The sequence below is a fragment of the Sturnus vulgaris genome, chromosome 20, assembly GCF_052056855.1.
Source record: "Sturnus vulgaris isolate bStuVul1 chromosome 20, bStuVul1.hap1, whole genome shotgun sequence".
Taxonomy (NCBI): domain Eukaryota; kingdom Metazoa; phylum Chordata; class Aves; order Passeriformes; family Sturnidae; genus Sturnus; species Sturnus vulgaris.
In genome coordinates this window covers 416,939-443,272 of record NC_142262.1, presented here as the reverse complement: position 1 = coordinate 443,272, position 26,334 = coordinate 416,939, and the positions used below count along the sequence as shown (strand labels likewise).

General features: G+C 56.6%; 3 protein-coding genes across 5 annotated transcripts in view; 2 read left to right on the top strand and 1 right to left on the bottom strand.

Annotated features, from left to right (window-relative positions):
* DNAH17 (dynein axonemal heavy chain 17) overlaps positions 1 to 1,925 on the top strand; it is a 33,757-nt gene extending 31,832 nt beyond the window's left edge. The window contains exons 80-81 of the mRNA XM_088176708.1: positions 53 to 278; positions 1,618 to 1,925. Of these exons, the coding sequence (XP_088032834.1) occupies positions 53 to 278; positions 1,618 to 1,865 (474 nt within the window). The 3' untranslated portion in view covers positions 1,866 to 1,925. The remainder of the gene's footprint in view (positions 1 to 52; positions 279 to 1,617) is intronic.
* On the bottom strand, positions 1,660 to 17,113 carry PGS1 (phosphatidylglycerophosphate synthase 1). 3 transcript variants are annotated; one of them, XM_088176709.1, is made up of 10 exons: positions 16,935 to 17,113; positions 13,208 to 13,397; positions 12,758 to 12,835; positions 11,779 to 11,878; positions 10,966 to 11,155; positions 10,462 to 10,640; positions 9,039 to 9,572; positions 5,641 to 5,789; positions 3,500 to 3,642; positions 1,660 to 1,799 (listed from the first exon to the last, which is right to left on the bottom strand). In XM_088176709.1, the coding sequence occupies exons 1-9, from the start codon at positions 17,096 to 17,098 to the stop codon at positions 3,523 to 3,525; spliced, it is 1,704 nt and encodes a 567-aa protein (XP_088032835.1). In that variant the 5' UTR covers positions 17,099 to 17,113; the 3' UTR covers positions 1,660 to 1,799; positions 3,500 to 3,522. The 3 variants fall into 3 exon arrangements, with proteins under 3 accessions (XP_088032835.1, XP_014742992.2, XP_088032836.1); XM_014887506.2 differs by lacking the exon at positions 1,660 to 1,799 and having other exon boundaries at positions 3,229 to 3,642; XM_088176710.1 differs by lacking the exons at positions 1,660 to 1,799; positions 3,500 to 3,642 and having other exon boundaries at positions 5,647 to 7,659.
* A 1,362-nt stretch (positions 17,114 to 18,475) lies between these two features.
* On the top strand, positions 18,476 to 20,968 carry SOCS3 (suppressor of cytokine signaling 3). Its single transcript, XM_014887562.2, has 2 exons — positions 18,476 to 18,590; positions 19,131 to 20,968. Exon 2 carries the CDS (start codon positions 19,198 to 19,200, stop codon positions 19,825 to 19,827), a length of 630 nt encoding a protein of 209 aa, XP_014743048.1. The 5' UTR covers positions 18,476 to 18,590; positions 19,131 to 19,197; the 3' UTR covers positions 19,828 to 20,968.
* Positions 20,969 to 26,334: the final 5,366 nt, after the last annotated feature.

Here is a 26,334-nt window from a genome sequence, read left to right as displayed (position 1 = left end):
CAGCTCACAGCACATCCTCCACCCTAAAGGACTCTGCTGGTTTATTTTCCAGGAACTGGAAGTCTGGTCAACAGATTTCGTGCTGCCTGCAACAGTGTGGCTGGCGGGATTCTTCAACCCCCAATCCTTCCTCACAGCCATCATGCAGTCCACAGCCAGGAAAAAGCAGTGGCCCCTGGATAAGATGTGTCTGGCAGTGGATGTGACCAAGAAAACCCGAGAGGAGATAACGTTTCCCCCTCGAGAAGGCTCCTACGTGCACGGGCTGTTCATGGAAGGTAAAAACTGCATCTCTGAGATGTTTCAGACATGGAGGAGGCCCAGCTCAGCCCTTCTGCCTCGTGCAGCCCAGCAGTGTCAGCGCTTGCTGGCCGCTCTGCTCTGCCCCGTGCTGGTGGCAGCTCAGAGCAGGGAGCCCTGGGTCCAGCTGGGTCCGGCTGGGTCCGGGCTCAGCCGCCAGCTGAGGGCAGCACTGCCCGGATCACACAGCCTTTCCAAACCAGAAATTTGTGTTTTAGCAATTCGGGATCCAGCTCATGAACCCCAGGGCTCCTGAGGCTGCAGGGCTCTAGTGCATACATATGTCACATTCTTAGCTGATGCTCGAGTAAGACAAATTGAGAAAATTAAACTCATGATAATTACTGCTAATGCGAGGGAATGAGGCAGTTCAGCAGAGCAGCTGAGGGGTCCACTTGGACAAAATCTGAGAGCACAGGGGATAGCATGTGATAGATTCCACCACGGCCAGTCCACCTTAAACTCTGCAATTCCCATACAAAGCCGTGCTGAAGGGAGGGGTGGGGGCAGAATTTATTCAGACATCCCACACACAGTAAGGCAAATGTAGTCCTGGATCACAGTGAGATGAGAACATGTCAGACCTTACCACCGTGGTGCCATTCTACCCAACCCTAACCTTTGAACTCCCCCCACCAGCAGCTCTGGAGCCCCGGGGAGGTGTCTGTCAGAGCCCCGGGGAGGTGGCAGAGCCCCAGGGAGGTGGCAGTGCCCTGAGGAGGTGTCAGAGCCCCGGGGAGGTGTCTGTCAGTGCTCCAGGGAGATGTCAGTGCCCCAGGCAGGTGGCAGTGCCCAGGCAGGGGTGTGGCAGTGCCCAGGCAGGGGTGTGGAAGTGCCCAGGCAGGTGTCAGTGGCCCAGGCAGGAGTGTGGCAGTGCCCAGGCAGGTGTCAGAGCCCCAGGCAGGGCTGTGGCAGTGCCCAGGCAGGGGTCAGTGCCCAGGCAGGGCTGTGGCAGTGCCCAGGTGTGTGGCAGTGCCCGGGCAGGGCTGTGGCAGTGCCCAGGCAGGGCTGTGGCAGTGCCCGGGCAGGGCGGTGGCAGTGCCCAGGTGTGTGTCAGTGCCCAGGTGTGTGTCAGTGCCCGGGCAGGGCTGTGGCAGTACCCGGGCAGGGCGGTGTCAGTGCCCAGGCAGGGCTGTGGCAGTGCCCAGGCAGGGCTGTGGCAGTGCCCGGGCAGGGCTGTGGCAGTGCCCAGGTGTGTGTCAGTGCCCGGGCAGGGCTGTGGCAGTGCCCAGGTGTGTGGCAGTGCCCAGGCAGGGCTGTGGCAGTGCCCAGGTGTGTGGCAGTGCCCAGGTGTGTGGCAGTGCCCGTGCGTTGCAGGCGCGCGCTGGGACGTGGCCGCGGGCTCCATCGCGGACGCGCGGATGAAGGAGCTGACTCCTGAGATGCCGGTGATCCTGCTCAGAGCCATCCCCGTGGACCGCATGGACACCAGCAACGTCTACGAATGCCCCGTCTACAAGACACGGACACGAGGGCCCACCTACGTCTGGACCTTCAACCTGAAGACAAAAGAGAAAGCTGCCAAGTGGGTCCTGGCTGGTGTGGCTCTGCTCCTAGAGGCCTAGACTTTAATGGCAATGGAAAACAGAAATACTTTTACTTGTAAAAACCTCCAAGTTGCATAACTTAGTCTGTGTTTGATTGTAGCAGAACCATTTTAGCAAAGTATGGATAAAAGCAGTGCTGGAAGCGCTGCCATGTGGGGCCTGCTCTCGCAGCACACGGGGTTCTCAGGGCGGATACTGGTTTTCCACTGGTGGTTTCTGACGTGGAGCTGGTGGGGAGCCAGACCACCGTGGGAAGCCAGACAGAACAACTGCACACAAGTGCCTGAGTCCTTTCCCTCTTCTGGCTCTCCATCTTCCCACAGTTCTGTGTGTGATGGCTCAGTGGGAACTGAGCAGAAACTCCTCACGCTCCTGCATGTGTCTGGCTGGAACAGACGGGCCAAGGAAGGGGCAGATTTGGTCCAGCTCACCCACACCCAACCTGCACAGCCCAGAGAAGATCCAGCTGCAAACGGGTTCCTCATTGAAGTATGTTATTTCTATTTCTAGGGTGCAGAACCTACTCAGCCCTTTCTTCACAACAAATAATTTGTATCAGCAGTAACACACATTAAGGTGAGTAGATCTGCCAAGGCTGGTCCCTTTGGCATAAAACAATTCACCAAAATCCCACTCTGTGAAATATTTGAACAATTAGTTCTAAAATACAGTTACCTCAAACTTCCCTCACAGTCAGACAAGCCCCAAGGGCAAGCACAGAGAACAGCTCATTTCTTTATAGAGCAGCAGTATTTATTATCAGTTATGACTGAGTTTCACACTTACCATCAGCTTTTTCCAGGTGCCAGAAATCCTGTTTGTGGCACTGCCAGACCAGAAACTCTTGCTCACACCCTACCCTGCACTCACACACCTTTTTACCTGGCTTCCAAACACCTTCTTTGCAGGATGTTATGGTTCAAGCCTCCTACTTGCAGCAAGTACCACCCCAAACCCACACCAGCACCAAGTCTTCCCCTGCCCTTCCACAACTCATGAAAGACACCTGTAACACATGTAAATGTGAAGGAGGCAGGCAGGCCCTGCTGAGGAGGAGGCCACAGTTAGGTAAGTACAAGGGATATGGGAACACAGCACCCTGGGCACACGTACAGCACTGCCAACTGCAGGGACTGTGCATGGCACAGAAACAGGCAGGAGTCACGGCCTGAGCTCACAGGGGCTCGAGTCATGGGAACCCCAGGACATCACAAAACAGAAAAGCAAAACCAGCTGCCCCTGTTAACCAACACTACAGGGGCAAAGCAAAGCCCTGACTAGATACAAAGACAAAACATTTTCAATATTCCAGCAGTGCTTTATATTGGCTGGTCAAGGTAACACAAACACAGTGTATGACTGCAGAACTCTGAAAGGCACATTTCAGAAATGGGAGTTTTATTTCCATGCATAGAAAATACTACTGTATGGGTTCTCTGTCAGTAGCCCTTCCAGAAATTCTAGTAGACAAAACCCAGTCAGGACCTGAGCACTGATCCCAGTCCATGGCAGCCAGTACCCCAGAGGAATCAAGAAGTGCCTGGTTTTCCCCACATCATCTGCATGTCCATCATCTTTCTTTCATGACAGAGCACTGCAGCTATTCACTGCAGTCAGTGCAATATAATTCCCCATAATGGCAGCAAACTCACCCAAAGCAGCCATTTTTGTTCTTTCAAAAGAAATTCTTGATCAGAGGTACCACCAGCTTCACCCACAGTTTCACATAACGATTTGGCTGCTCAAACGTTGATGTTGACACCACACCTGAGCAGAGGTAAAGCTGCTCTTGCTCCTGAACAGGGAAAGAAACATGATCTCAGTAAATCCCAAGTGTTAAATTATATAATGTTCTTTCAGGGAAGCAAATTCTCAGATCAAGACCAGGGATCTTTACCACAAGTATGCACCATCTCTCCTCAAGAATTTGCAATTTAAACTCTACAGAGAACAAGGGTAGAGGGTTTTGCCTTTTTGTGCCACACAGTTGCATGAGCTGAGCTTCAGTTTCAGAAAACTCCTCAAGGCCAGGCTGTGATTGCCAGAAAAGGAAACCTCACCCAAAGCTCCTGGGACTGGCTTACGCGGCTCTCTCCAGCCCAGGCGCCGCGTTTGCAGATGAATGTGCAGCTGTGATCTCACTGAATTACCAGAAACACTCGGGCCCCCACGGCCTGCACCCAGTGCAGAGGGAGGAAATGAGCCACCCTGCTGATAACACACTCACAGCACGTGAGAGCAGCACTTTGATCACAGGTAAGCAGGGTTTTGAGCACAAACAGTCGGGTTTCAGGATCTGCAGGCAAAAAAGGAGCAGAACAGCTCCTGGAAGTTTGTTCATCATCTTTTTTTGCAATTGAAGCTGTCACAAACAGCAGAAAATACTCAGCACTATTTAAATTCAGGGTGGAACAGGGAAGCAGGAACCAAGTACTGGAAAGTAATACCAAAAAGATGAACAAAGACATTAATCTGCCAATTCACTCTAATTTGAGAACCCCCAAATGCTCCAAGAGCTATGGTCAGTCCCGTGTGAGGATTCTGCTCCATAACCATGCAATATGATGAGATCTGAGCACTGGAGGCAAGGCCAGTTCCCTGAATCAACCTCAGTTCATTCACAGAAGCACCCAAAGTCACCCAGACCACTCACATTTCTTCCCAAATCTCAGCACACATTTTTAAAATGGAGCTGAACATTACATAGGCAAAGTGATTTCATGGCAGCATCCCAGGAATGGATTAAGTCTTCTAAAAAAGACCACAGAAAGTAAACACCCAGCCCATTTCAGAATCAGCTTCCAGCAATCGGGAATGGTTTAAAGCCCTTTGAATGAGATCACTGCAGCCCTGTGTGAGAAAATTCCTTTGTGTCACATTTCCATTGATTTTCCCCTTCCATTAGAAACAAGCAGAGGCAAGATATGAATTGAAATGCTCAAGTAACTCTTCCAGTAATAGAATTGTTTTTGATTAGATACATTCTGACTCATCCCAGGGAAGAGCCCTGATGCAAGAGGGCAATTCCCATTGATCTTGCAGACAACTCTGCCAGCACCTGCCTCACACAGTGCATTTCTGAGGTCTCCAAGTCACACAGAGGCACCAAACTGATCTGCTTTGGAACAGAACACTGCAGGAGAAATGACTTGGGACAGTCAGTTCCAGCAGAAGATTCGGTAAAGACAGCTGGAGAACCAGGCAGGATTCAGAGCAGCAGCTGAACTGCTGAGCATTCCAAGCTGCCTAATTAAAACAAAAACAGCACAGAAAAGCCCTGGGACATTGAATATCAAACTACTCACAGATGTTTGTGTCAAAATTATGTAATGTCATATTATTATTCAAGATAAAGATTTTGTCATAGAACTTCATGGTTATCCCAGCCAGTCCAGAGACCCTCTTCCAGTCCAAGCTCAGCCATTCCAAGGGCATTCCTCATTACCCCAGAACCCATCCTGCCCTGGGCAATGCCCAAATGCTGGGGTTAAGGCTCAGAGGTGCAGCATGGTGAGCAGAGGAGTCAGCAGGGCCTCCAAGGCTCTGTGCACATCCAGCCCGGAGCACTCCGAGGTCACTGGGGACACACATTCCTTCCCGTTATGGCCTCATTTCCCAGCACTGGGTACTTGAGCAGGCAGCTCATCAATAGTCCCTTCACTGACAGCTCCTCAGGACTCCCCATGCTCCAGCAGCCTTTGACTTATTGTAGCTGGAGGTTTTTATTGCCACTGTGTCATCAGCACTCCCTGTGTGACCCACAAGTACAACACCCCCAGCATCTGCTGCTTACCTGGTGGAGCTGCTGCTGCAAGGCTTTATTTTCTGTCACTATTGCAACCTGAGCTTCCAAGTCACGATGGACTGATCGATATCCGAAATTCGGAGAGCCAATCAGGGTCAGGCAGGGCAGGTCACTCCCTGCCAGGTACAGCCAGAGGCCTGCAGGAAAAATGAGGAAGACAGGCAGTGTGACAGCCAGGGGAGCCAGGGGGGGCTCATATGGTGCCGTCCCTCAGAGTGAACGAAATGTTTTAAATGTGGATTACAGACTCTGTGCAGGACCTGGAGAGCAGAGAGCAGCCCAGCAAGGGCTGCAGGGCTGTGTGGGACTGGGGTGCCCTGGCACAGCCCAAATGGGATTGCAGCACCCCCGGGAACGCACTGCTCCAAAACAACCCTACAGCAATTCCTGTCACTGCTTTAGAGGCTGTTTTGCACCACAGTGAATTCAGACACGCTGAGAGAAGACAAACAGGTTTTCAGTGAAGGTACCAGCCCCAAAGCCCCAGGCGGACTGGCTAGGTCTGTCCAGCCTGTCCCAGAGCCAGGGACCAACCCCCATCCCGGGACCATGACATGAAGAGGCATTTCCCAGCTTGGCAGGTGAATTCACGTGCCATGAAGAGACACAGAAGAGAAGTGCAAATTATTTCACTCCCTCACTTCCAGAGGAGCCACCAGGGATGAGATCACTCTTGCCAGGGCACCTGGCCCCCACTGCCACTCACCAGCACAGAGAGCAGGCAGTTCAGAGCCCAGGACAGGTTTTCAAGGGAAATATGGAAACATCACATTATTGTCAAGCACACCACTGCAGCAGGGCAAGAAGGAACAGCCACAAGAGAGTCAGGACTGCTGCCAAGGAGAGGCTGTGTGGCCACTCTGCACAAATGGAGCCAGAAAGCCTTTGCTCTCCTCAGCAGAGCCCTGGGTGAGTCCCTGGTAGAGGCTTATCCCCATGGCTGGTCACACACAGACTGCAACAAAGAACCCATACCATAAAAACCACCTCGGCCTTAAAATAGCAGCAGGTTTCCCAACTCAGCCCCAGAGCAGTTCCAAGAATGCCTTGAGTAAGATGCTGCCGATTCACTGCCAGTTCCTGTAACCTCCTCCCCGCCCCCACAGCACACAGCACAGAGCTGGCACTGCCCTAATGCCGTGGCACCTCCAGCCCCCACGGGCTCACCCCACCACAGCAGGGCTGGGCAGCCCCCACGGCCTCTGGGAGCCACAGCAAAGCATCCACATGGCACAGTTTTGTCACTTCTGCCACCAAACAGGACCCTGCCAGGGGCTGTCTGGTGTCTGACCAGCCAAAGGCTGGACTTCTGCCCAAGCAGCAGCCATAAGGAACAGATTCCTTGCCTTCCCAAGTGTCCTGTGGCAGTCCCACAGCCTTTACAGGTCTCTGGTTTCATGGCCATCTGGCAGGATCTGCTCTAACAGTGACTCACCTTCCAGCAAGGGGAAGTGCAGCTTCCCAGTGCCAGGCAATAGAAGTGACAGGGTTTATGTCACAGTACACAGCCCCCTGCCCGGCATCCTGCCACCACAACGTGCTTGGAAGGGACCCTGATCCCAAAGGATGTGCCCTGTTACCCCCAACAGCACAGCCAGGAAAGTGGCAGGTAGGATTTGGGATGTTCACCAGGACAGTGCTGGCAGCCCTGCTCATGTGCAGCCCATCTGTGCAGAGCTCTGCCACACCTGCATGTGCTGAATGCACCAGGAGAGACATCCCTGGGAACACCACCTCAGGCTGCATGCAGATACAAACATTTTAAGGGGAGCAGAAGGGGCATGAGGCACAGCCCCAGTGTTTGGGGTACGTCAGTGAGGGGACTAAAGGGTGTCCCATGTCTCAGCCCAGAGAGGAAGCACCAACAGGCTGTTTGCTGCTGGGGATCTCATGTCCTCAGGCAGGAGCTAGGCTCCATGTGCTCCTTTGTGCACATGCCCTCCACATCTCCAAGGCTTCCTCCCTCTCCTCTTCTGTCCTTGTCCTCTCTGCCACACCACGTGACTCCTGCAGAAGGAAACGAGGTGAATCCAACGTGTGCCAAGGGCAGAGCATGCCAGAGGAGGAGATGCATGCTGGTCCTCCCACCACTCCGAAGGGGAATGGAAAAACAAGGCAGCAAATGTCTCCAGCTGTCCCTCCTGCTAGGCGTGGGAGCTCCAAGCAAACCTCTCCAAGCAAACACCACACAGCAGAGAGCCCAAAGCACTGTCCCACAAGGCCCAGCTGGTCCAAACAGGACCCATGGCCATCTGCACTTGGGAAGCTGGGAAAAGCAGCCCCTGCTTCTGGGCTCAATTTATGCCAAACCACATCCCACTGGGAGCTAGCAGTGCTCAACAAAGGCAGGACCTGGGAACCACAGATCGCTCAAGCACGTGCATCCTGGAAGACACAGGACAGCCCAGGAAGGCAGGCAGGGACCTCCTGGGGGGAGAGAAGGGTTCTCCCTGTATCCCAACTGCCTGGGGAGGGGCACCCTGAGATCTGCTTGGCGTTTTAACACAGAGGCAGCCAGTAGCACCCAGGGATTTTCCACAGTCTAGAGAAGGCTGACTCTGCAGCTTTCCCTCCCCACCAGCTCTGAGCACCCCTGTGAGAGGCAGGGAGATGGAGCCATTCCCACTAACAGCTCTCCTCAAAACAGGAACAGCCAGAGCCCAGTGTCCCAACACTCCAGCTGGAGCACCCTGCTGTGCCTGTGGGAGCTGGGCAGTGTATCCAGCAGGAATCCAGGGTCTCCCTGGAAGACCTCGAGGGCAGCATCCATTAACTCATATTAGTCCATATTCCTTCCTCAGTCCCTTGCCCTCTGGCTGCCCTGACTCCCATAAGCACAAGCTGCAGCTCCTGACACACTGCATCCCCTGGGAGTTATGAATGGGAGCTGGTGAAAATCCCCCAACACTCACACTGTCCTCATACAGACCTGCGGCTGGGAAGGCCCCAGGAGCAGCTCCCCTCTGGAACCTGCCCCAGATATATCCCTGCAGGGTCCCCGGCAGAGTCAGCACTCCTGCCTGCTGCTGAAACCAGCCCAAGGGATACAAGAAACTGCACCACAGCACTGACTGCACCATAAACACATCCAGATGCTCCCTGTCCTTCACATCACATTTCTCATGCAGGCAGTGCCCCAGTGCCAGGGCAGGGACAGCTCTTACATTATCCTTGTGACTGTATCAAAGCAGAAATCCAAAGGCAAGGCATCCCCCAAGTGATCCAAACCTCCCAGGTTTACACAAGCCAGTTGTTGGAACCTTGGAGGAGTGCTTTGAAGGTTAAACCCAGCCTGGCACTCAGCCAGCCCCTTACTCCTTTCGCAATCCTAACCCACAGCTCTCACACACTCCTGAACAAAACTCCTTGGCGCAAGGGCATCTTACCTTTGGCATGGAACGTCCAGCCAGCCCGGGAGTACTCCTGCAGCTGCACCCTCTCCTGCTGCTGCAGGTAGCAGACCTCACTGTAAAACTGATGCTCAATGTAAACATAGGCAGCAGGGATGGCACCTGCCACCCCTTTGGCACCAAAAAACCCATTGACCTCTGGCGAGGCCAGGAGGATCCGGTACTCAGCCCTCGTGCCCAGGATGAGGTCCATGTAGGCCTGTGTCAAGTTGAAGTAGCCAGTGGTGAGGTATATCCTGGCATCCCTCTCAGCCTCTGTCAGCAGTGTCTCTGTGACCATCTCGTCTATTTGAATCCCAAAGGGTTTCATTTGGATTAAGGGATAGATCCAGGTGTCAGGTTCTGGTTTCAGACTCCCAGATGCTTGAGAGCCTTGCTGGGATAAGAGGGAGCTGCCTGGCTGGCTGCTGTGGAAAGTCTTTGCATGAAGGCGCTCTTGCCGCGTGCGGGCAGAGTTGATGACCTCCATGACCCTTCGGTTGGCAATCTCACAGTAAGCCACTTTGTCTCCTGCAGGAAAAGTCAGAGAGGTGGTGTCTGAGGTATGCAGGCACAGAGCTACATGTCATTTATCACACACCAGGAAAAGCTACTGACAGGACATGGATACAGGAACAAATAGGAGCCAGTACAGCGTGCACATGACTCTGTCTCAAGGCCCAAACCAGCTGTTTCAAGGTCAGCAGATCTATGTTACAGAAGAGAAATGCTCAGCAACTGGCAGCAGCCCGAAATATCCTCTCTGAGAGGGGAAAGGACAATGACAAGGCTACACTGACAACCAAGAATGAGCTGGAACACACAAATAAATTCCCACCCCCAGACTGAACTTACATCACCCAGGAGTGCAAGGCCAGGACAAAAACTGATGACGCAATCAGCCTGGCACATCACTGCCCAATTTTACGCTTGTTCCCAGTCTTCCTGAACTGATTCCCATTTGATTCCCAGAACAAACTCTACTACAAGAGATTAATTATCAACAGCAGCAGCACATTCATAAACCCTTCAGAATACGCACACCCAGAGCACCTGGAATTGCAGCTGCTAATATCAGAAAAACTTCTCAAAGGATTGAAGTTCTTGTTTAAGGCCAAAAGCAGCACATTTATGAGGCAGTATTGAGACGGTTGCAGAGTTACTTCCAGCCCCTGCACGCCCTGCCAAATTAGCCTGTGATAGACACTGTGGTGGGAAAATTCCAACAGATCCAGCCCTGAAACTCAACCAATCTTGATTTTAATACTGGATGGCATAAAACAGGACACCCCACAGTCTGAACAATGGTCAGACACCCAGCACCTCCCACGTGGATGGAATCTAAGTCATCCTTAAACCCTGGCTGTCACTCCTCTCCTCTGGATCCATCACCCAACCAGGTGAGACAACTCCCTCCTACCCTGGTAAGGGTGTACCATTCCCTCCATCATCTGGACTGTGTCATCCTGCTGTAGCTGCAGGGACACGTCTCCAATGGCATCCACGAGCTCTGTGAAGAAGTCTGCGATCTCGGGAGAGTCCTGCAGCAGGACGTAGCGGTCCTGACGATTGGTGAAGTACAGATGACTCAGGTTTGCACTGAAGGGAAAGGGAAGAGATGGGTTCAGAGACGGACACAAGATTCTCAACCTCCCAGCCCAGGCTACAGGCCTCACTCTGGAATAGCTGCACTAAAGCACAAATTGGCCATTTCCTTTAGAATCTCAAAATATTTTTCCCTTTAAGAAAGACTTGTTTTCATCTGAGAATCTCATGTGCAGGAACTGTGGTTGCTCTCCCAGCTCAGAAGAGCATTGATAGGATCATAATGGAGTCTAGATGTTCAGACAACTCAGGCAGCACAGCCACCCTGCCCAGAGCCCAGCGAAACGATGCCCACAAGGGCAGGCACAGCAGGACTCACCCGCTCACGATCACGTTGTCATCAAAGAGATAGACCTTGATGTGCTGCAGCCCAATGGTCTCATTGAAACGCTCGGGGATCAGCAGCTGCAGGAGCCCACGCAGGTTTGGGGTGTGGAACAGGGACACACGGACTTGCTCAGGAAATCTCTGCAGCAATGGGATCAGCATTGTTCGAGAGTTCTTCCTGCCTGGGAGAAAAAGGGAGCTTCACACAAAGATCACACAGTCAGGACACATCATGACACAGCTCTTCAGCTGCTTACAGGGTGAGCACCCCTCCCCATCCACTGGCACTTCACATGTTTTCCTTTTTTCTTTGTTTTTTCAAAAATCACTTTCATTTGCACTATGTCAATATTGAAACTGACATCCAGAATCAGTCCCAGGGCAGGTCTGACACTTTCAAAGCTTCTTAACGAAGCCTCACCAGCACTGGTAACATATCTACAGGAGTCACTGCAGATGACCACAGGTTCCTGATTCAGTATGCTGCTGCTTCCAACAATTCCCATTCTCCTTTCAAAATGACAACCTAAGTGAGCATGATGGGTTAAGGGCAAATGCACTAACAAATGAACCAAGCAAGACTACACAAGTTGCACAGAGTAGTCTGGCCCTTCTTGCTCCCACCACCTATTTTTGGAAGAAAAGCTGCTCAGCTTGAAGATTTTCTGGGAATATGCAGTTCTGGATTACAAAAGACCAATCCTGAAAGGTGCATGCTTTAAGCAAGTAGGTCCAATTGGCCAAGAAACCCCCTCTGCTAAAGTAAAATCAGGCTCTGACAAAAGCAATGAGCAGCAATTCCTACCCCGGGAACCCCTGGTGTAGTCGAGCAGGATGGAGACTTTGAGGTCGGGTGAGCCTTTTGCTTGCAGTGATTTCTCCAGTGTTTCTTCTAAGCAATATACCTGCAGAGAGAGTTCTCTCCTCATTACAAAAGCAAATACACTTTCCAAGAGAAGTGCTCAGCAGCAGGAGACCGTGGCCAAGACAGCTCCCACACCCTGGTGCGAGTCCTTGCTCCTTGTGCCAAGCACAGCCAGTTCAGCCTTTGCATCTGCCAGCCTGGCAGCCTCCACCAGCCTAAAGCCACAGATCAAAGGGCCTCAGTTTCACGTGTCCACATTCTTCAGGTCTCACAAGAGCAATTAATGCTAGCAGAAAAATATCATTCCCAAATCACAGACTTGCATCACCAAAGACAAACGTTGGTAGGAATTCACTGCAGTTTTATTCTTTAACTACAAGGTTGTTTGTCACATGCAAATTCAAATCCTATGTGCAAGCCTAGACAAAGTTTGGCACAAATCCTATGCAGGTTCCATCCACCTTTACCCTGCCAGGGCATTTGCTTCCTAACATCAGAACCTGGCCAAGGCCAGGCTTCTCCCTAAAGCCCTTGGGCAAAAATGCTTTTGTTTCCAGAGGAAAGAACAAAAAAAAGGCAAATACCATGAGGCAAAGGTGACCTCGGTCTCAAATGCAGAAAACCAATCCTTCATCTGTGTCCTACACCTGGAGCACCAAACACAGCACTACATACCTACAGTTCGAATCCCATTCAAGAAAAATGTAGGGAAAAATAGATTCCTGTGAAATGACTTTTACAAAGCCCCCGTGAGCACTCTGAACACCAGGCCAGTCCCTTCAGACAGGTCCAGGCTAACTATTCCCTGAAGAAGTGCAGCAGTTCCCTGGCTCCATACCAGACCTAAACCAGAAGTGCTATGTCCACACCCCTCCCCTGCATTCCCTTCCTTGGCCTCCCCAAACCCTTGCACACTCACCAGCTCCTGCTCAAGGAGTCCTGTTCCCAGGTACAGTGAGGCCATCACCACCCGCTGCTTGGCTGCTTTTATCTGCACCTGGCAGCAGCAAAACACAAGCTCAATTTCACACAGGGTGTCTGGTCCTGGGGAGCCACCAGCCCAGAGCTGGCAGTGCTGCACTCCCCTAGGAGGATGCCTTCAGCCACAGCTCTGCACTGGCTCCCTGGCCTTGAGGGAGGAAAGGGGAACACATGGAGAGTGGCTACACAAAACACAGGGAGCTCTGCATAGCCACAGCACCACCATTGCTGCATCTAAAACGCAAGGAAGAAGCTAGTGCTTTCTGGGAAAGTGCAGAACACACTCCCTGCAGCTAAACCTGTTCCACATGAGAGCAGTTACCAGGCAGCAGCTGCAAAACTGGGACTGTATCAAAACCATTCCCACAACTTGGAGCCCACACCTTACCTTCAGGACTTCATAGAATTCCGCTGGGGACGAAAGCACCTTGACATGTGAGCTGGAGATCCCAAACTCTGGGACCAGATTCCTGATCCACTGGAACCGGTGTGCTCCTTCTGGACAGAGGGAACATGGTGGGGCTGTGACCACTGGAACAGGAGGGGTGAGTAGTGGAGCTAGAAGGAGCCATGATGATCTGTGCAAAGAAAGATGGAGAAATTCTTTATAGTGAAACCTTTGCTTCCCAGAAATACTCCAAACAGGTAAAGGAAGAGCTGCAGCCAATACATGGCAGGGATCCACAATGCCTTTCCCTTTCCATAATCTGATCTGCATCACCAAAGCCAAATGTAGGAACAGAGAAACACAGGCAAAATGTGGGAGAAGAGATCTGAACACCACCAGCTCCTTCCCTGAGCTGGCATGGAGATGAGGGGAAACAACTCCTCCGTCAGGACAACATGGGAGAGGAAGGAGGCTGGGAGCTGCAGAAGATGAGAGTGTGGACACTCAGGTGTCTGGCAGTGCTCTGGTGGTACCACCTGTACCTGTAACCAGCCACTTCTGAATTATCTCCATCTCACACACATCAGCTTGGCCATGGCCAACACTCCCTTCATGTCAAGCTTTGCTCTCAGCTGGGCTGAAGTCGTTCACATTTCAGGTTTAAAGATCACGCTACTTTAAAGTAGTAGCCTCCATCCCTCAATCTTACCCAAAAATAGATCTACAGCACACAAGGTGGCCAAGTGCAAGCCCCAGCAAAGGCGTAGCAGTCACACTCCAAGAATGACCCACAAAAGGAACGATTCTGTCGCAGCAGGAATGACCCAGGAACCACGATGGGGATCCATCCCTCTCTAGCAATGCCACTGGCATTCCACAGAAGTATGAGAGAGGGTCACAACTTCCCCTGCAAACCTCACAAAAGATGTGAGGGAAACGTCAGGAAACTCATTCTTCAAAAAGAAATTTCAGAACAAATTTAATTTCCTTGAAGTCACTTTGGGAAGAAACCAGCTTACTGCCAGCATCACACAGTGGGTGACAGGAAGCAGGCAGCAACTTCTCCTCTGGAGGTTTCACACATGCAAATTCATCCAGTCACAGAATTACCCCCAGCAGGAGTCTGTTCGCATGACAAAACCACATTTCAACACAATTAGCAGCAGCAGCTCCCATGAGATCCAGGAATCCATGAGCATGGGACTGAACTGCATCCCTGAACATGACAGGAACCGTTCCAGTCTGCAAACCCAACCCACGGGAGCCGGGCTCCTTGGCATGGAACTGGGGTGGCCAGTCTTACCCTGAGGACCACCAAGTCCTCGGGCCAGCAGGCAGCCACTGTCCTGTGGTCCATCCTGATGATTCCACCATCACCAGACACCAAGAGGAAACTTGATCACAACCTTTACCAGAATTTGTTATGAGGAACTTTTGGCTTTTACCACAATCCAGAGCCCAAACGAACACAGATTCCAGGAAGATGATTTCACTCATCTGGTTCATGATACAACCCTGGATCTTCACAAGGTTTCCAAACATCCTTACAAGGAAACCGGTTCATAGTGGCGTTTCCTGGAAAATCCAGAAGTTTGTCACTGACTATTCACGAACACTGAAATCTGAGTCAGTCAGTGCAGGAATTCCTGGGATGGCAAGTTTTAAGAGATTATGTGGACTGGGCTCAGCCTGAATACTCAGAAGTGACATAGATCACCAGCACGAGCTGTTAAAAACAATGCAAATATCCCTTGATATTTTCTGCACTCAAAGGTGCAGAAAAAATTAAAGTAGGACAGAAACATGAGAAATGCCACTTTTCAGGCACATTCTCATAAGTCTCTACAGAACCTGAGCATAACCTTCATACACCTTTGCTCACCTCAAGCCTCACAGGCCACACACAGCAGATTCCCACTGTTCCATCTCTGCAAGGGAGCACGGCACACAGAGGTACAGGAGTTCACACTGGATCCAAAAACACAGGGTTCTAAAACCCACCAAATCTCAGCCCACACAGCAGTGGCACAGCTGGGCTCTAACCCAGCCCTGCAGGTCACAAACAACATCCTCTGGAATTATTCCCAGGGAGGAAGCAGTGGCAAATTTTATGTATTTTACAATAACAATCAACAGAGATGAATGTTATCCTCATTATCTCATTGGCCAGCCCAATTACACTTCCAGAAGCCAGACCAGCGGCCAAGCAGACACTTTCCAGAAACATGATTCCCAGAAAGCCATTTTCTAGCAAGGACTGTTGGAATTGTGAGTCCAACTGCACCTGCCTGCCTGGAGCCAGGGCAGCTCCAAGAACAGCTCTGAAGGCAGCAATGGAGCATCCAAACTCTGACTGGAACACCTGGAGGAACATCAACCTGCAGCACCAATACTATTTGGTTTGATTCAGATTAATTCTGTATAGGTCAATTTATCCGCACTAATTACATCCTCCAGATTTTTCACTCTCTAAGTAATTTACTGTGTGTCAACATCATTTGATCTTTCAACCCAATAGTGAAACTTAAACCTTATTCAGCACTGAGAACCTATGGCTTTTAAAATTATCAAATAAATCCGTATTTTGCTCCAGCCACAGAGCCACTGGCACAGCAACTGGCTCCCAGAGCAGCAGCTTCTACCCAGCAGTGACTGACATCAGCCCAGTGATTATCCAAGTACAACCAATCCCTGCAACCACGCACACACAACTACCAGAAACCATGTAACATTATGAAGAAATCATCAAAATTCCACACTGTGACAAGCCAGGTTTCAGAGGAACAGAAAATGAACTAAGGGGGAGCCCTTTCCACGTACTTCACATCACTGACTTAACCAGAAAGAGAAAACGGAATCAAAAGGAACCACCTCAGACCCTTCTGAATAAAAAGTTGACCCTAAATAGAAACAACGGATTTTTTGGGGTATGTTCTATTTTTATAAACGTAGGTTTGGTACAGAAACTCACAACAGAGCTGAAACTCTTATTCACTGTAAAACTTCATCTTCACAGCCAGAGGTGAAGTGAAACTGCGTGGTACAGTGCTGTCCTTCGCACACACATCACCACACAGGGGGATCTACAGGTCTGCTCTTTGAACTCAGTGATTGCTTTCTAGGGCTCAGCCTAATTTATCTGCCCCAAAAACACTGATGAGACCAAAACAGAAGCGTGGAAAGAATTTCCTTGGTGTGAAGAATAACACAGAGCAGACAGATGACAGCCGCTGGCTGGTCACCGCCGCCGGGCACAGCGTGCCCTGCCCCTCGTGTCTCTGTGCCCGGCACAGAGGGGACCGGCACCTGCTCCGGCCCCATCCCGGGGGCTGTGCCGAGCACCCAAAGCCGCCCCGAGGGCTGAGCTGCACCTCTGACACCCGAGGGGAGCCTGCCCTAGGGAAAAATAGATGTCGGATAGCGGCTGGTGACAGTGCGAGGCAAGGAAATGGGAAGTGAAGGGGAAATAACGCTCGGCTGATGTGCTGAGGGCGATGGGACAGTGGGGCGAGCTCAAGGGTCTACGAGAGCAGAGCCGACCCCGGCCTGGGGGCACCGGGCCGCCCCTTTACTCCTACGCAGCTTTTCCAAGGGGCTGGGCTAGGCCCGAAAGGGGAAGCGGCGAGCGGGGATGTCCCGGTAACGCGACGCCGATTGCGGGGGCGGCCGAGGGCTCCCGCTGCCTCCCTGCCCCGGGACAGCCGGCGGGGTCCCGGCCGGTCCTTACCTGCGGGCACGGCGGTCGCGGCCGCGGGAGAGGCGGTCGGAGAGGCGGCCGAGCAGCGCGGCCAGGCCGAGGCGGCCCCGCGGCAGCCAGGCCGAGAGCCGCCGCCACAGCGCCGCGCCGCCCGCCGCCGCCATCGCCCGCGCCTTCCGCTTCCGCGCTGCCATGGCGACCCCGCCTTCCGCTTCCGCTTCCGCAGCGCCCGCCCCGCCCGGGCCCGGCCGCGGCCACCGCCGACCCCGGCCCGAGCGCACGGCGTCCCCGCCGTTCCCCGCCTTCCCGCCCGGCCTGCGAGTCCGCGGAGTCCGCGGAGGGCCGGGAAGGGTCCGGGAGGAGCTCAGGAAGGGCTCGTTGTCCGGCGGGGCCGGGCCGGGGGTCCCCTCGTCCCGCACACGTGGGATGAGCTCACTCGGCGCCGGATCGCCTGCCCGGCAATGTCACCCCCCGGTGTCTCTTGTACCCCCTGGGCGAGCCCCGGCGAGGCCGAACGGCTCTGAAGTGATGTACACGACTCTTGCCCGCGGCGGAACTGGCGTTCGCCGCCCCGCCGGGCGAGGAGGAGTCCGGGCACCGCGGGTACCCCCGCCAGGTCCCGGTACGGGGAGCTGGTCCCGCCGGGAAGCCCCGGAGCCGCGTGGTGCCCGTCCCGTCCCTCCCCCGCTTTGCCCTTCCCGTCCCGGCAGCGCTCCGGGGCTCGTTTGCATTTCAGGGCAGCCGGTTCGCCGGCGCCGATTCCCAGAACTGCCGCACTGGGTTGGTCTCTGCCGGGCAGCGGCCGCTCCTCCGGGGCAAATTAAACTGTTTAAAATAAACCGACGGACAGAGCTCGGGTTGTGTGCGACCTCGGAACCAACAATTGCCAAATGGATGGGGAAGGGAGCTCCGGCGCCGTTCCTCCCGCCGGGCACCGTCCCCACCGGGGCTCCGGCTGAGGGTGAGGAACCCCCTCGGACAGAGCCCCGGGCGAGCGGCCACGGGCAGGGGGCCACGGCCCCGCAGATCGGCCCAACACCAACCGCACGGAGCGTCCTGGGGCTCTCGGAGCCACCGCCGCCCGAAGCGGGGCTCGGGCGCGGGGATCGGAGCCGGGAGCCCTCGCACAGCCCCGGGTGCCGATCCCCCCTTGTCTCCAGACCGAGGGTACCCCGAGGCCTGGAAATCAGGGCTGGGAACGTGGGATCGGCAGCCCCCGCTCCGCTGTACCCCTCCGGTGTACCCCCATCAACCCAGCCCAAACTCCCCATCAGGGCGGGCCCCGGCCCGGCTGCCCCAGCACTGGCGGGAGACGGCGAAGGCGCCGGGGGGGTCGGACCGGGGCTCTCCGTTTCCCCGCAGGCAGAGGGGCGGGGGCAGCCCTGCCCAGAACGGGCTGCCGGGGCCGGGGCCGGAGCGGGAAGGGCCGGGGCTGGGGCCGGCGGGGCCACGCCGGGGGCCCGGGGCTGGCAGAGCAGGGGCTGGCGGGGCGCCGGGGGCCGGGCCGGGCCGGGCCGGGCCGGGCGGGGCGCGGGCGGTGCCGCCGCGTTACAAGAAGCCGCGCAGTTCCAGGAACCCGAGGGCGGGCGCTGCGCCTGCTATAAGAGACCGCCCCGGGCCGCCTCGGCAGCTTCGCCGCCGCGCACTGGCCCCGCTCCGCCGCCAGGACCGGCTCCCGCGACACAGGTACGGCAGCGGGACGGAGTCCCGGAGAGCTCGGGGGGACAGCCGGGGGCGCCGGGACCTTCGGGGGGGCGATCGCCGAGGAGGAGCAGGGATGCCGGTGCTGCCCAGGGAAGGGGATCGCCGGGGATGTTGGTGCCTCAGCGGGGCGATAAGCGGTGGACTGGGGTAACGATGTGCCCCCGGGAGTGGGAGGGCAGGAGCGCATCAGAAGCGGTGCTCCTGGAGAGGGGAGAGAGCGGGAGGCAGCAGGTGTGCCGGTGCTCCCGGGGGTGCCGGTGCCGCGGGAGGACAGCAGCCGGGAACGGGAGCTGCCGGATCCCCCGGGAAGGGAGAGTCAGGGATAGGTGCTGCCGGTTCACGGGAAGAGAGAGCTGGGCAGGAGGGGCTGCCGGTTTTTCTGGGAAATGAGAGCTGTGGAAGGGGATTGCCGGAGACCGGGAGCGCTGTTGCTGCGGGAGGATAACAGCGAGGAACCGGGGGTTCCCGGGAAGGGAGAGTCGGGGAACGGAGTGCCGGGGCTCACCGCTCTCTGTGCCGCAGGTGATGGTGTAGCAGCGGCTGCTGCTGGCAGCAGCATCCAGAGCACACGAAGCTGGCTCCCTGCGCCATGGTCACCCACAGCAAGTTCCCCGCCGCCGGGATGAGCCGCCCCCTCGACACCAGCCTGCGCCTCAAGACATTCAGCTCCAAGAGCGAGTACCAGCTGGTGGTGAACACCGTGCGCAAGCTGCAGGAGAGCGGCTTCTACTGGAGCACGGTGACAGGTGGTGAGGCCAACCTGCTGCTGAGCACCGAGCCGGCTGGCACCTTCCTCATCAGGGACAGCTCGGACCAGAGGCACTTCTTCACCCTCAGCGTCAAGACGGAGTCGGGCACCAAGAACCTGCGCATCCAGTGCGAGGGCGGCAGCTTCTCCCTGCAGAGTGATCCCCACAGCAGCCAGCCCGTGCCCCGCTTTGACTGCGTGCTCAAGCTGGTCCATCACTACATGCCACCCACACCCTGCGCCGTCCCTGAGCAGCCTGGGGGGGCCCTGCACCCCAAGCGCACCTACTACATCTACTCAGGCGGCGAGAAGATCCCCCTGGTGCTGAGCCGCCCGCTCTCCTCGAGTGTCTCCACCCTGCAGCACCTCTGCCGCAAGACTGTCAACGGGCACCTGGACTCCTATGAGAAGATGACTCAGCTGCCGGCCCCCATCAAGGAGTTCCTGGACCAGTACGATGCCCCTCTGTAAGGGGCCAGCGGAGCAAGGTCACATGCTAGAAGCACAAGAACAGGGGACAGGCACAATGCCCCACCAGCACAGGAGCTGGCAGGGCATGCCAACCCTCTCCTTGCGGGAAGGAGAGAGGAGTAACTGGGGCAAGCTGCCATGGGCTCAGGGCTGTGGCCAGCATTGCTGGGCACCCTTGGTGCTGGGGGGGACTCCTCAACAAGCGTGGCACCTCCTCTCCACAAGGAAGGAGATGGCTCTGACAAAACTGTGGATGTTACAGTGAACCCAGTGGCAAAGCCCCTGTGGGCTTGGGCAGCCAGGACAGCTCCCACAGCACGGGGGAATGTGTGCCCCACCAGCCCCATCCTGGGAGTGTCTTGGCCAGAGTCCCTTCCACCCTCAGAAATGGAAAGCACTGGAGCCCAGGAGTGCCTGATCACTTTTCCTCAGTTTTAAGGGGAAGGTGTTTTTTGCCCATACTGTACCTCTTGCTGCCTCCTTGTGGGTGAAAGCTCCTTTCACACCGAGTCCCAGCCTAAGAGGTCGATGCCTTTGCCCCGCGTTGCCGTTTTCCAGGGGACTAAGCCTTAATACCCTCCGTGCCCCGCGGCCGGGGTTAGTGCACGCCAGTTGGTGACACTGCGCAATGACGGTCCTGCTGATGTGCTGTGAAGCTGGAGGGGAAGCGTCGCGTCCCGATGCTGCTGAGTCCCACACAACCGCATCTGCAAGGATCACCCGAGGGCGCTGGGCCCTTCCTCCCGACAGTCACACCCCACCTCTGCCCAGCCATCCCACAGACCCCAGCTGTGCTGCTCTGTAGGGACCATTCCTGCAGGAACGCAGCAGGACGGTCCCCTGGAGCGTGTCATCTCGTGAGTGCTTTTCTGCGTCCGCCCAGAGAAGTGGTTGGGTTTTCTGGCTTTTTTTAATTTTTATTCTTATTTTTTTAACCGAAGGGATGTTTACAGGCCAACGTGAATCACTGTCTTTTATAAAGATTCCATCTTCACCTCCAGCCTTGAGGGCTGAGCAAAACAATGCTTGAAAATTCAACCAAAACCAAACTCAGATGAAACTTTGCACATATTTATATTTATATTCAGAAAGAAAACGTTTCCATAATTTATAATAAAGAGCACTATTTTTTAATGAAAAACATCAGATCTAGTTTGATTTCTCTTGCACCCCTGAGGCCGCTTGGCCCCGGCACAATGCTGGGATGTGTTTACACCACGTAAGCGCCGTTTCCTGGAGCCGCTGTCCATGCCGGGTGATCCCGCCGCGGTGACTCAGCCCGGCTGCGTAAGCTCTGCCCCACACTCAGGTATGTCTGAGCCCTGCGACTGCTCCGCCAGCCAGGCCACCAGGACGGGATCTGCTCCTGGCTCGCGCACGTGGTGCAACCACGGGACAGCAGACATGGCCCTGGGCACAGGAGGGGCCCAGCTGGTGGCCAGGGCTGGCCACTGGCACAGCTCCAGCGCTCGTGAAGGGCTGAGCGGGTCCTGCCTTCCCCAGCCCTGTTTTGGCACATTCCAGGGTGAGGAGCTGCACGCACTGAGAGGCACGGGTAGGAAAGGGTCTGCAGGTGCCCCCTCTGGGAGTGTGGTGGGCTCGGGGTAGGGGGTGCCAAGGTACTGGTCACCCCCACAGCACGGAGAGAAAAGCTCTGTCGTGTGCAGAACCCCAGCCAGGCACAGATGCCCAAGGGAGAGGAGAGGATTCAATTATCTCCTGGGGATGTCCTTGCCCACAGAAGCTCCTATCTCCTGCTGCGAGGGGCATGAAGTAGGTGTGGGGTTAAACCTGCAGCTGTGTCAGGCTGGTGTGCAGTGCAGTGCCTGGCTGAAGAGCTGAATCCAGGGGTGTGGGTGATCCCCTGGGAGCAGGTCAGCCCCCCCAGACCTCCCCCAGAGCCGCTGTCTCTGAAGAGCAGGCTGTGCCCAGGTGCTTTGTGCCCGGGTCCCAGTCTGCATCTCCACACTGTAGGCATTATGCCTGGCATCATGAGCAGTGCTCCCGCCCCCCCGGGGAACCCCGGCTGCTAGGAAAAGGATTTCCTTAGGAATCAGCCCGGACCAGAGGGATGGTGAGCATGCTGGCCCAGGCTGTGGGCATGGCACAGTCCCAGGGACTATTTTGGGGCCGCGACGTGGGGCTGTGGCACGCGTGCTGCCAGGAAGTGCCATGGCCTGCCCAGGCACCCGCTGCAGCTATGCCAGGAATGTCCACGCGCACGGGTGGCCGCCTGCCAGGCCCTGCCGAGGCACATCCCTGAGTTTAGGGCTCCCAGCAGCACCGGCGACTCCCGGCCCCATGCCAGCGATGGGGTGGGAGCAGCGGTGCAGGCACAGCAGCCCCCAGCTGGCAGGAGCATCGGCACTCCCTCGGGCAGGACGAGGTGAATCAGGGGATGAAAAACAGGGCCCGGGGGGTTTATGAGCACACCCAGCCCTCCTAGCAGAGCAAGGGGTTCCCAGCACCACATGGTGGGGCAGGGTGGGAAGCTGCCCCCAGGGACAGCAGCCAGGCTGCCCACAGTGACCCTGCCCAAGTCCCCCCAGCCAGACCCCAGCCTTCCCATCTCTGTGGGAACAGCCCCAGCTTCTTCACTTCCCAGAAGGGCCCTGGCATTGCCGACCAAAGGGCCTCTTCCCTCGCCGTGCTGCAACCCGCGGCTGAATCAAGAATCCGGGAAGCTCCGCCAGCTCCACGGGTTTCTTGGAATAACGCCAAGCTCGCGGCAGCAGTGACGCGGCGGCCGGTGGGCAAATCCCTGCTGAAGGTTTCACAAACCTCACTCTGCTCCAGAGCAGCTGAGCGGACTTGGCCCTGCATTTCGTAAGCAGTCTATCAGGCATGTCTCACAGGCAGTTCCCCTCTGCCCTTCACCAGGGCTGGGGCAGCTGAGCTCCCCCGGGAGGGCTCCTGGATGGGGAAGATGTTATCAGGGAGATCAGTCCCTGACACCGTGTGATAGGGCCAGGAGCCAGACAGGAATTTGCACAGGGCTCCAGAAGCAGGGCTGGGACACTGGAGTCCTGCAGCTCTCCCCACCCCAGATCTCCTGGGACTGGGCACCAAGCAGGACCAGCAGACCCCAGTGCAGCTCTAAGTGCATGGTCCCGGTGCCATCAGCTCCTCCATGTGTGATGGTGGCCATGCAGAGCAGGGTGAGAGCCTGACAAGGTGCTGGGGCACAGAAGAATGGTCAGCAGGGACAGGCTGCTGCCCCACAGCCCCTGCAACCCCCTGTCCTGCCTCAGCCTGGCCTCCCCGTGGGGTGCAGGGTAGGCACCAATGCTTCCCATCACACTGCTGGCTCATTACTGGCACAAGAAGGAAGCGTCTGCTGGGATGGTGAACCTGAGCCCTGTGGGGTCAGGGGTGCAGGAAACCTGCTCTGGTGTGTACCAGCCTCTGCAGAGCCAAAACAGGAAACCACCGCAGCCGGAGATTGCGGCGGGGGGCTCGGCCAGCACCGCGGCTCTGGTGGCTACACCAACCATGCAGAAAATCCAGCTGGCCACAGGGAAGCAGGACAGAGCCATGAAGGCTCCCCAGCCCCAGGCGGGACCCCAAGGAAGGGGCAGTGGACGCAGCAGCGCAGGTCCCTGGCGGCACAGCCGGGCTCGCCGTGAACACCCCGACCTCGCGGCACTCCCCTCACACACTTCTTCCTGCTTGGCTCTGCTGAGCCAGGACATTCCCACGTCTACCACTACGTTTCCCAGTAGAATGCAGGAAAGGGCTGTGCAGCAGCTGGGGACTTACTGTAAATGGCACCACCTGCTCCTTACGTGGCAATTCCTCTGCAGGCAAGGGCCATGGGGACACTCGGGAACAGGGACGGGGACATCTGCTCCCACTGAGCTGCCGGGAAGCACAAGCATGAGCTCTGTGGCAGAGCCCAGGGCTGGCAGTGGTGGTCCCAGGTGCAGGCCCAGGACAAGACACAGCTGCATGGGCTGGAGGAGGAGCAGGGCTGCAGCTCTGTGTCCCCAGAGCCCCTCATCTTGGGCCTCTGCACTCAAGCTACTGCTCGAAGTCCTTGTCCTGATGGCAGCTCAGCTGCTGGTGACCTGAAGCAGAGCTTTGGTGGCTGAGAGAGCCACAGGGGCTGGCTTGGCCCTGGCTCTCCCTGGGCCAGGCAGGGAGCAGGGGGTGGCAGCAGGACCCTGTGCCCAGGCCAGGAAGTATTTCGGGATGCAGCTGAGCCCAGCAGGCTGTGTACATCCCCATGGAAACCCTGCTTTGTTGCTGCTTCCCCAGCCAGACCCGGCCAGCTCCAGGGAGCCAGCAGCTGTGGATTCCTCACTCCTTCCATCAGCAGCTCTGCGAGCTGCTCTGCCCCAGCCCCCAGCCCCTGGCCCCAGCTCTGCTCCCTGGCACAGACCCGGGCCCAGGGTGACGCTGCTTTTGCACCTGCCCTCGCAGGGAGCAGTGGTGTGCCAAGCACGGGCTGTGGTCATTCCTGGGCACATGGCACACCATGGGCACAGAAAGCTGCCAGCTGCCTGGAGTGTGCTTGCCCAGCACAGCAGCACAGAGTCCTTGGATGACCCTGGCAGAGCAGCCATGGGCAGGTGCCAAACCCTAGCCTTGGAGCATCCCTTGGCCTCACATCAGTCCTGGCCTTGGCCACGGCACAGGAGCCAGCAGTGGCTGAGCCACACGTGGCTGGGGATGGAGCTCCTGGATGTGGGACCCTGCAATCCAGCCTTGCCCTCCTTGCCTGCTCCCTCCTCACCAGTGCACAAAGCTGGGGGGCCTGAAGGTCCCCACCAGCCTGGTGGGCTCTGCCCGTGCCATGGCTCTGGTGACCACCAGCACAGAGCAACTCCAGCCACACCAGCTGGGTGAGGGTGGTGGGTGCCAGTGGCGCCTCTTGGGCAATGATGGGGTATGTGGCTGGCAGAGGGCACAGCTGGAGCAGATGCTCCCCAGAAGAACCCAGGGGCCCTGTCTCAGCATTTAACGAGTGGGAATGGGAGCGCTTTACTGTAATTCCAGTAATTACATTGTTCATCCTTGGCAGCCGACACCAATTGGTGTCCAGCGCCATGGGATCACGATAAGCCACCTGGCAATGAGGCTTGGCAACCCGCTGTGCTGCCGGGCAGCCAGCCAAGGCAGGGCAGGGAAGGGCTGCAGAGCAAGGTGTGAGGTACGGTAAGGGCCCGCCCCGGGGTTCCCGGCACCGCCGCGCAGGTGGCGGCCAGGAGGGCCCCGGGGCTGGGGCTGAGTGCTGAGCCCACACAGCCAGGGATCCCCAGCCCGCGGAGGTCCTGGCAGGATCCAAGCAGCCACCCATCGCTGTGGCATCCCCAGAGCCCACCAGGCGTGCTGGGCACCGAGCTGGAGCTGCCAGCAGCGGGATGTTCCAGCCACACGCACACTGGCGGTTTGGGGCAGCAAGTGCCAGCAGGCTGGAGGGGGGTGCCCACCTGCCAGGTGCAGGAGGGGCCAGGGGAAGGGGAGGAGGCTGCTTGTCACCCCCAAGGGCCCGGTGTCCCACCCTGCCAGCACTATTGCAGCTTCCAGGCAAGCACTGCCCCTGGCTCTTTCCTGCCATCGCCCACCCACCCTGGCCCAGCTGTGGCATCCCGGGGTGGTCTTCACTGGTGCTGGGGCCAGTCAGGAGCAGGGACAATTGGCACCCCAGGGACGGAGTGGGAGCCCTGCTGAGTCATCACTTCACTGTTCTCGTTTTTCCATGGTGCTGTTGTGCATTTGCTGGAAGCCAGCTCAGAGCCATGACTAATCTGTTCTCAAAACAAGCACAAAGCAAGCGCGAGGTTTGTGCAAACCCACGGGGAGGAGGCGGAATCACAGCACGGGGCTGGACTGGGGAGGCAAGACGCTGGAGCAGCTGGGAATGTCCAGCCACGGAGCAGCCCTGCAGGCAGCAACCTCCTGTGCAGGGGGTGGGCACAGCAGTGGTGGGCAGGGGCACTGAGGACCCCCAACCTTCCCTCCCTGCAGCAGGGCTGGGGTGCAGGCAGCATGCTGGCACAGGCTGCAGCAGGCAGGGCAGGCAGGCGTGGGCCATCAGCACTCAGAGCCCCACGTACTATGACCAGAGCTGGGGCTCTCACATGGGTTGTTTTGCCTTATGGGGAAGCCACTGGAGGGGGAGGCCAGGGAGGAAGCACATTGATTTGCTGTTATTAAAACCAGAGCTGCTGTCGGGAACTCCACAGCCTGGCTGCCCTCGCGTGCTTCCTGGAAAAGGCTGTCCCGTGTGCCCTCACCAGCGGGAGATGGGGCCTCCAAAGCACCTGGCAACAGCGATGGCCCGCGCCGGGTTTGGGTGGCAGCCGGGGCAGGCGGCCAAGGATTCCGTTTTGCCCTTGGTGCCCACCGCTCTGCTGCCCAGCGCTTGGCTCCCAGTCGCCCACTGCCCCCCTGGCCCTGCTCAGCACCCCTGCACTGCTCAGGGAAGCCTTGTCACCCCAGGGCGGGTGGCAGGACCAGCAGTGGCACCCCGCTGAACTGAGGAGTGTTTACTGGAGAGGCAAA